The following is a 10,194-nucleotide window of genomic DNA, read 5'->3' as shown; positions in this document are numbered from 1 at the left end:
AAGTCATTTGTAGGAGAGTAGCCCATCAACTGGCTTAGATTCTGCACTCGGGTATGATTAACGTTTCTGGAGAAGAAGACTTTTGTTTTTTCCTTACTAACCTTCTCACCAGAGCACCTGCAAAAACAATCAAGAATTTTATTAATAATAACAGCTTGCCCTTCTGTGGCTTATGTAAAGAGCATAAGATCATCTGCAAAAAATAGATGGGAAAGTAGTGGTCCCCTTCTATTCAATCTGATAGGCTTCCAAACGTCCTCCTGAACTGCTACATTAATCAAATGAGCAAGTCTTTCCATGCAAAGGATGAAAAGATAAGGAGACAAAGGATCTCCCTGACGAAGATCTTGATTAGGAGAAAATTCTGTCGTAGTTGATCCATTCCATAACAAATTCATTATACACGACGAGACACAACACATGATCAGAGAAATAATATTCTCAGGCAAACCAACATCCACAAGCGTGTCTTTCAGAAACTCCCAAGAAATCTTGTCGTAAGCCTTTTCTAAATCAACTTTGACAGTCATCCAACCCTTACCTCCTCTCTTTTTATTCATGGAATGGATGATTTCTTGAGCTATAATGATATTATCCGCTCCTTGTCTACCCTTAATAAAACCACATTGATTAGGCATAACCAAGTGAGCGATATGAGATTTCAGCCTATTAGCCACAATGTTAGTTACAGCCTTGTAAATAACATTACAAAGACTAATAGGTCTGAAATCTTTAAGTAATTCAGGCACATCAATCTTAGGAATCAGACAAATCAAAGTTTGGTTAACCTCTTTGATATTATCCGGATGAAGGAACACACCTTTCACAAAAGAGATAACTGACTCACCCACCTTATCCCACTGAGATTGAAAGAAAAGAGCATTAAGCCCATCCTTCCCAGGAGACTTGTATGGACCAAAAGAGAAGACTACATCTTGTGGTCTTCCATGTTTACCCCTATTATCCAAGCCACTAGAAGAAGGAAGAGTCTTTTGCTGATCATTAACCACATGAGACGTCTTCCTCTGGAATTTAGATAAAGAAGGGTGCAAGACAATTTGTCTATCTTGGAAATCCTCCGACATATTCTTCTGAGAATCAAGTTTAAAATTATTCTTTTGAGATTCTGCACCTTTTGAAGCATTTAATCTGCCTTTGCTAATATTAGCATTCTGGACCAGCTGATGAACTTTAGCAGATGATACAGTTGCTTTCTTCTTTTGGTTCTCTTTGAATTTTACTGCTTGACTTTGAACCTCTTTTCTCGACTTGCCCGCAGATAGGTTAGCAGATAGAGAAACTGTTTCCATTTGAATATCCTTTTTCACCAACGGTTCTTCATTATGAGCAATTAATTCCCCATGATTAATTCGTGTCAGACCAGATTCAATGCTGATTGAATCAATCACTGGAGAATAGAAAATAATTAAGATATTATTATCCTTTTGAGCCAAATCAGCAATATCTTGAAATCTTGAACCTGATTGAATGACCTGTCTGTGATTACGATCAGAATTGGAAACTGCCTTATTACGTAACGCTGCATTATTAACAATGCCAACTTGTCTCCTACCCGATGGTAATGATTCCTCCTTTGGTTGTGCTATGCTCCTTGATTCCTCCTTTGATTGTGCTATGCTCCTTGATCGACGGTTACGCTGCACCAGCATCCAATTCCCAAACGGTTCCTCCTTCGCCGGAACAAAATCTTTTTCCGGCTGCTTATGCACCACCGAGTCAGAAACTTCAGGAGAATAAGCCGTAATATCTTGTTGAAGATTACTATGGGAACACTGATCTCTTCTATGCCCATACTTTCCACAAGCAAAACAAACTAAGTGGAGACCCTCATATCCAACGTGGAAGATACGATCAGCAATCCGAAATTTGGACAAAAAGCCTTTCCTAAGATCAACTTCGACACAAATTCTAGCAAACTTTGCTCTCTCTGTAATATCACCTTCACCAGAATCACGTTTCCTGAGAGAGTTCCTATCAATCTTCAATGTGCGACCAAAAATACTACCTATATTCCACAAATGATGAGAGGTATAGAAATCAATAGGAAGTCCTGGAATACGAATCCAAACTGCCAGCTTTCTGATCTCATCATCATAAGGATTAAAAAATGGACGCCACCGTTGAACTACCACATAATGATCAGCTATGATCCAAGGACCATCCTCCAAAACATGAGAGTAATCATTCTTATTGGAAAATTGGAACAAAAAGTAGTCATACTCCAGATCAATGAACTCATATGTGCTTGAGATATTCCACATTCTCAGTAAACGATTGAGTAAGAATCTAACTACAACTTTCTTCCCCAGAAGTTTCACAATCACTGCCTGTCTCCAAGGTCTGCAACCTTCTAAATGCAAGGCTTTTGGAAAAGAGTATGTTGGGCAAAGAGGATCCTCCTCACCATCAACCGTAACAAAGACCTCATCCCCTTCTTCTTCGTCCTCTTCCTTACGTAGTTTTTCTACCCAATCTTCCTCATCGCTATCAGCAACATGGGGTCCTCCATTAAAACCAAGAAGAGAATCTTTATATGACACCAACTTCCTGTTAGATGAATCACCTGACTCCTCCTTCTTTTTCCCCCCGTTGCTAGTCACATTCACCTGGATATCCTCCTCTGCCATGTGATCATCCATAAGTTGATCTTCCATAGCAGGGCCTTTAGGTTTTTTTGTGCTTCGATGGAGAAGATCTTCCTCCTCCGTCGTAGCATCTCTCGCCTCCTTGCCGGTCTGTGAAACTAAACGCCCCAACCGGAATTTTTTTTTTGGACGCATACCAAACGAGTAAAAATATCATTCAAGCACTCGGAATGGTCAAACTACCTCATAAACTCTCATTAAATTAGACGTTCTTTCCCTTTTATAATATTGTTATTTTTAAAGTTTTATTTTATTTTATGTTGTTTATTATTTTAATTTATTAATAATAATAATATTTTTTATTTTACCGTTATTTATTTGTATCTTTAATTTATGGATTGACTTATATATATATATACATATATATATATATGGTAAAATCATTTCTGCAGCCGCTTTACGTACAACAACAACATGTGTATGGTTATGATTCTCCACATTTAATGCTTTCATCCTTTGTATGGTTATGATTCTCCATATTTAATGTTTTCAAGTATATATGTGGCAATTATTTGATTGTTTTTTTTTTTTTTTTTTTAAATAAAGAGGGGCTAAGCCCCAACAATTATTTGATTGTTGCACGTACAGCAACTGCAGAAAGGTAAACCCATATGTATATGGGTAAATGATTTCTCTAGTCAATGGAGATAAGTTATCTCCGGTGAGCCCAAAACGACATTGTTTTGGGGCGGAAATCAAGGTATTTTTGTAATTAAATATATTACAGGGTTATATTAGTTTTTATCATTATAATTTTTTAATCTTATAACCCAAAACGACGTCTTTTGAGCTCACTGGATATAACTTTATCTCCGGTGACTGGAGAAATACTTTTTCAAATATATATATATATATATATATATATATATATATATATATATATATATATATATATAAAACTAATTTAATTGTTTCATCTATTCCAATTACTCTATTCTTCTCTCACCTTTTTAACATATTAGATTTCTATAGCAATTAATTGTAGAATAGGAAGTCAGTTGTATTTTATGCAATTAAGAGTCACGATATGAGTTAGCCAATTTTTTTTTTTTAATTGCAAATACATATGAGAATTTAAGTTGCCTTTTACTAGTAGAGTGGTCAAAATAAAATATTCACAATACCTTAAAGAACTAACTGAGTTAGTCCATGTTTGGAAGATCTTATTTTTAGCTTATTTTCTCTTTATAAAAAAACATTTAGCTAAACATGTTTTTACAAAAGCTCTTATTATAGTGTTATAAAACTCGACTCAGCTATCAACTAGGTTAGGACACTGAATCACTGGAACACTGATTCAACTGGTGAGTCACAGGTTGAATCATATTTCAAATTTGAAATTGGGCATGATTTATTACAAGTCTACAACATTTTAATTTATAGGCTTAAAACATAAAACATGCTGGCCCCACCTGTTTCATGTGTTAGCAGCTCCTGTGAAATAAGAAAAGTATTGCCCTAAAACATAATACCGAAATCATTACTAGATTTACAAAAAAAATATTTTTGCAGTTACTGCAGATAAGTTATCTGCATTTACTCTCAAAACGACGTCATTTTGGGATTGAAATATTAAAAAATTATAATTATAAAGACGATAATAATCCTGAAATAAATTAATATTACAAAAACACCATGATTTTCGCCCCAAAACGACGTCGTATTGAGCTTACTGCAGATAACTTATCTGCAGTAACTGCAGAAAAAGCGAACCCATAAATTTATTGGGGTCATATATAATAAAGAGAAAAGTTCAAAAAAAATATTGTGGTATTGCATTGAATCACTTACACCCTTGTACTTTTTTTAATCACCTAATCCCTTGTGATTTTTTTTATCCACATCCCTCCTTAACACTGTTAGAAAATTAATTAAATATACTTATTCTGCCCTTCTCAGAATAAGAAAAAAAAATGGTAAAGAAAAAAAAATAACATCAAACGTTATGGAAACGTACAACAGTTAATAAAAGACTAAAATAAAAGAATAGCAAAACAATAAATCAAATGTGTTATGTGTCTAAATAAAAAATAAATGTATAAAAAATAGAATAAGAACAAAAAAAAATAGAAGAAAAAATAAGATCAAATATATTAAAATCACAACCATGACAGAAAAGACATAAATTAAAAAAAATAGTCTGAATGAAAAAAAATATTGAAAACAAAAAAATACAAGAAAAAAATTAAGATAAAAAAAAAGAAATAGAATAAAATATATTTAGGGGAGTGTATTTGATTGAGATTTCAAAGGATTTTAATGGATTGTTTTTGGACAAAAAAATCCGTTGGTATTCAATTTGGATTTTAATGGATTGAAAAAAAGTCACGTGGTATTCGATTAGAATTTTAAAGGATCATTTTAGAATCCGTTGATATTCAATCAGAATTTTAAATAATGGAATCACAATCTCGCGGTATTCAAAAATCCGACGATTTTAATGGATTTCCTATTGGTGTGGATTTCACGAGACTTTATAGTGAAAAATATAAATAAGATGCCTCTCTCACAATCTCACCCCAACCCCTAGGATTTCTTGAGATTCTTCTATTGCAGTGTTTTCTTCTTCCTTTGATAGGTTGATTGCTCGAAATTGGGTTCCGCCATGGGAGCTTCGTCAAAATTAAAAAAAAAACATATTTTTGAGCGATTTTTATCACAAAATAACCCAGAAACAATAAACCAACGAGATTTTAATATAATCTATCTCAAAAATAACATATTTTTGAGCCATTTTTGAGAAATTTTGGAAGTTTAAAAAGTGATTTTTCAAGCTATGGGTCGCGATTTTTCTTGGCACAAAAATGTGCTTTTTGTATTAAAAATAATATAAAACAGTAAAAAAATAACAGGGGAACTTTCGTAGTATTTTCGTTTTACATCAATGAAACAATATCAATTTAAAGAAAGATTGAAACTTTCATAATATGAACCCTATATTTCCTAACAATACATTGATGAACGAAATTCTTTCACTGTAGGAAACAATTTCAAACAATTTTTGTGTCAATAGATAACTAAAAGCTTGATTCTCAAAAGCCCCAAAGCAATTTAAGGTTTCAATGTATCGATTGAAAAAAATTTGAGAAATTTTCTAAACTTTTATGTAATTAAACCAAAAATTTCAAATTCAAAATTTTCTTAATATTCAATGAAAATATGCATATCATATAGGGAATGAATCCACTTACCACCAAAAAAGTTTACAACTCTTACAACAATTTAATCACCGTTGATTTCCATCAATCTAACGGTTATAATTTATTGAAAATTAATAGCATTTATTGTGTCACATTTATTAATTTTCAATAAATTATAACCGTTAGATTGATGGAAATCAACGGTGATTAAATTGGTTGTAAAAGTTATAAACTTTTTTGGTGGTAAGTGGATCTTTCCCCTATCATATATGGTTAGAAAATTCCAAAAACCCGAAGGTTTTCAAGATCAATTGCAAAAAATTTCAAACGGAATTTTATCATGAACTTTAGGTTTTATATGCAAATTTAGAATTATTTTTATAATTAAAAAAATTGGATTTTTTAATCATATATGCATAGCTTTGATAATTGATACCAAATAAAGAAGATGATTTTCAACCCATTAGATATGTGAAAAGTTGTTGTTTAGTAATTTTGAATGTTTGTTAAAAATTATATTAATGTTTGGGGCAGGATATACTTACCACCAAAAAAATTTACCACCTTTACAACCAACCTAATCACTATTGATTTCCTTCAATCTAACGGTTATAATTTATTGGGAATTAATAAATACGACCCAATAATTTCCAATAAATTATAACCGTTAGATTGACGGAAATCAATGGTGATTAAGTTAGTTGTAAAAGTTGTAAGCTTTTTTTGTGGTAAGTATATCCTTCCCCATTATGTTTTATTGATTGAGAAATATTTATTTATTTTTTATTTTTTTTATTAATTTCATTGTATTTCTTTGTTATTTTTTTATGGGAAAAATTATACTTACAACCTATATTTGTCTACAACCTTTTACAACCATATCTTAACCGTTGATTTTCATCAATCAATGGTTATTATTTTCGCAAATCAAACTTATTAATTAATATTTAATTTGCAATGAATGATAACCGTTGATTGACAGAAATCAACGGTTAAGATATGGTTGTAAAATGTTGTAAACAAGAATATGTTGTACGTATAACCTTTTCATTTTGTATTGACTCTTGTAATTTTGAATGTTTGTTAAAAATCCATATGGTTTTTTAAAATCTTATAAATCTATATTGTCCTTTCAAATCATATGAATTCTATTAAAATCCTTTAAAATTCAATCCTATTAAATCTTGATTGTAAAAAAAGTCTTTTAAAAAATTCTGTAAAGTTTCTCCAATTCTAAAATGTCATTTAAAATCTGTAGAATTTTTTATCTCAAAAAAGTCTTTTAAAATCTTAATCCAATACACCCCCTTAATTTTTTTCTCTATCCTTGGTCTATTTTATTCTTTTTTATTTAGATGTTGTTTGGTCTTAGAAAACAGTAGAACTATGCTGTTTTGAAAGGGCTCAGAGATATCTTAGAGATAGATATCTTGGTTGGCTTATAGCTAATCTCCCAATCACTGCACACAAATAATAGGCTTATAGCCAAGACGTGGGTTATCAATGTGCTTCAAACTTTGATTCTCTCATCACCATAAGACTTAGGGGAATGTTATACTTACAATCTATTTTCGTTTACAACCTCTTATAACCAATATTTTAACCGTTGATTTCCGTCAATCAACAGTTAAGATTTTTGCAAATAAAATAATAATAATAATAATGGAAAAACATTTTCTCCTTTTAAAGGAGAAATTTTTTCTCATGTTAGTGACTCATAGTATAAGTGAGTCTCATCTTGAAATTTTTTTCTCTCCACTATTTTGTGGGCTCCACTTATATTATGAGTCACTAACATGAGAAAAATTTTCTCCTTTAAAAGTAGAAAATGTTTTCCCAATAATATTTAGCCAAAAAGGAATAGGATTTGAGGGGAGAAAAAGCTGCCCAAAGGATATAAAGAACTATGAAGCACCGACACTTCAAAAATCCTGACGTGTCGTGTCCGACACTCTCGGACACTCCGACACTCCCCGACACTCCAACACGCGTTATAGAAATTCAAAAAAAGATTTAAAGGTTGCGTTGCGTTGAGTTTTTAGTTCCAACTATTATATTCGTTGGATTACGATTACTATTTTATTGAGTTTAATATAAATATTTGGAATATCTTATGCTTTTTTGCAAAATTTATGAATATTATAATTTTAGATTTTTTTTGTTAAATTATTGAATATTAAATATAATATACACTACATAAATTAAAAATATTATTTAATATCAAAACGTGTCCTAACGTGTCGAAACTTAATATTTTTTAGAATTAACGTGTCGGAGTGTCGTGTCGTATCGTGTCACGTGTCCCGTGTTGGTATCGGTGCTACATAGATAAAGAACAACTAAGTACAACTAACTAACCGTTTTCGTACTATATCCAATATCCATTAAAATCCTCGTTATACAAATTAGAGCAAATATCATTTTCGGTCCTCAACAAATTTTACGATGCCCGCTTTAGTTCCTAGCAAATAAAAAAGCTATTTGTGGTCCTAAGAAATTCAAAATGGAATCCATTTAGTTGAAATCGTGGTCCCTCACAAATTCAAAAAAGACCCACATTAGTCACTCAAAAGAACTAGAATGGGTCCATTTTGAATTTCTTAGGGACCATAAATAGCCTTTTTATTTGCTAGGGACTAAAGCGGGCATTGTAAAATTTGCTGAGGTCCGAAAAATGTATTTACTCTACAAATTAAAGGAAATCTAAAAATACCTCTAATAAAAGAAAATCTAAAAATACCTCTAATAAAAGAAAATAACCGTGTACCTAAGAAAAAAAAAGTCTTACAATGTAACCTTTTTTCCCCTCATCGCCGAGCATGTAACCTATTTCTTACCATAAATAACTCAATAACATTCAGTTCCATAGCAGTTACTGAAGCACTGATACATTTTAAAAGAATCCGTTAAGGTAACAAACCTCTAGTGCCAAAGATAGTCCGTGGAGAACCACTCTATGAAAACCTCAACACAAAAACAAAACCGAACCCAACATTTTCTGTTTAGCGTATACATGGTTTTCAGTTTCTTGCTTATTAATACATATATATACTAAATGCTATATAGGATATTCATGCTTCAAGAACAAACTGAAAAAAAATTGAAACAAAAAATCTGAAAACGAGATAGAATAAAAAACAGAGTTTTTTTTGTTTTTTCCTCTTTCTTTTTTTCATGGATGTTCCTGTGGAAACTCAACAACCCCTTTTGGAAAACGCACCTACACCACAAAAAACACCCAAAACACCAACACAAAAGACCATAAGAAAGGCTTTCAAAGGCACAGCACATTTGGCAAAGCTTCTTCCTACTGGGACAGTCCTCATATTCCAGATTCTATCACCAGTTTTCACACACGAAGGCCAATGCCATACCCAAACAAGCAAAGCCATGACCATAGGACTCTTAACCTTTTGCAGCATCTCATGCTTTCTTCTCTCATTCACTGATAGCTTCAGGGACGAAAGGGGAAAAGTTAGATATGGAATGGCTTCATCAAATGGACTTTGGATTTTGGATGCATCAGTTAGGCTTCCAATTGATGAGGCAGCTAAATATAGACTAAGGTTCATTGATTTCTTCCATGCTTTCACGTCCATATTGGTTTTTGGTGCCATTGCACTCTTTGATAAAAGTGTAGTGAGTTGTTTAGTTCCAAAGCCTTCAGAGGAGGCTAAGGAACTTTTGGTAGCAGTGCCTATTGGGATTGGCTTGGTGTGTAGTGTTCTATTTGTTTTGTTCCCTAGCCAACGACATGGGATTGGTTTCCCTCTCTCACGCAATTAGTTTTATTCGATCTTAGTTCTTTATCTTTAATGGCATTGTATGTATATTCTAATATTAAGCTTTGAAAAGTTTTGCATTTTGCAATGAGTGGTATTAATTTATTACTAGACTAATCGATAGCACAATGTAAATCGCAAGACAAATTGATAGCACAAGAGACATTTGGCACAGGAGAATTTTCTTTTTAATCCAGAAAATAATTATTATTGAAATGTAGTGGGAAATATATTTTACTGAAATGTTACTAAAAAGTTGTTTGGTAGACCCATATTTTCCCAGAAAAATTAAGTTAATTTTAATGAGTTTGTATTTGGTTGGTTATGAAATATTAGTGGGAATGTGAAATTATTTTACCAAAATAACCCCACATTTACCTTTTGATTCAAAAAGTATAATGAACGTTATTCACCGGATAGAAGAAACAGATCTGGGTATCGCTAGTACCTTCACCACATGTTTACCTCCTGCACTGGCAATGTGCCTCGGGGGCTATGGACACCTTCACGAGAAACTAAGCTTTTTAAGTTGAAGTATGATTCAAATGTGCAAATTATTTTCCAGGATACTAACATAGTAACAACAGAGGACCACCCTATGCATAT

At 32.3% G+C, this 10,194-nt stretch overlaps 1 protein-coding gene across 1 annotated transcript; it reads left to right on the top strand.

Moving 5' to 3' along the window:
- Positions 1-8,980: 8,980 nt before the first annotated feature.
- Positions 8,981-9,592, top strand: LOC133297270 (protein DMP7-like). Its single transcript, XM_061496384.1, has one exon. It carries the CDS (start codon positions 8,981-8,983, stop codon positions 9,590-9,592), a length of 612 nt encoding a protein of 203 aa, XP_061352368.1.
- The last annotated feature ends 602 nt before the right edge of the window (positions 9,593-10,194 follow it).

The sequence above is a fragment of the Gastrolobium bilobum genome, unplaced genomic scaffold (genome assembly GCF_033153095.1).
Source record: "Gastrolobium bilobum isolate Gb01-03AN ecotype WA unplaced genomic scaffold, APGP_CSIRO_Gbil_v1 utg32295, whole genome shotgun sequence".
NCBI lineage: Eukaryota > Viridiplantae > Streptophyta > Magnoliopsida > Fabales > Fabaceae > Gastrolobium > Gastrolobium bilobum.
Note: the sequence above shows the minus strand (reverse complement) of the source record. Positions and strands in the feature narration are given on the sequence as shown.

Coding starts and splice junctions, on each gene's coding strand:
- LOC133297270 (XM_061496384.1), top strand. CDS start 8,981: ATGGATGTTCCTGTGGAAACTCAACAACCCCTTTTGGAAAACGCACCT.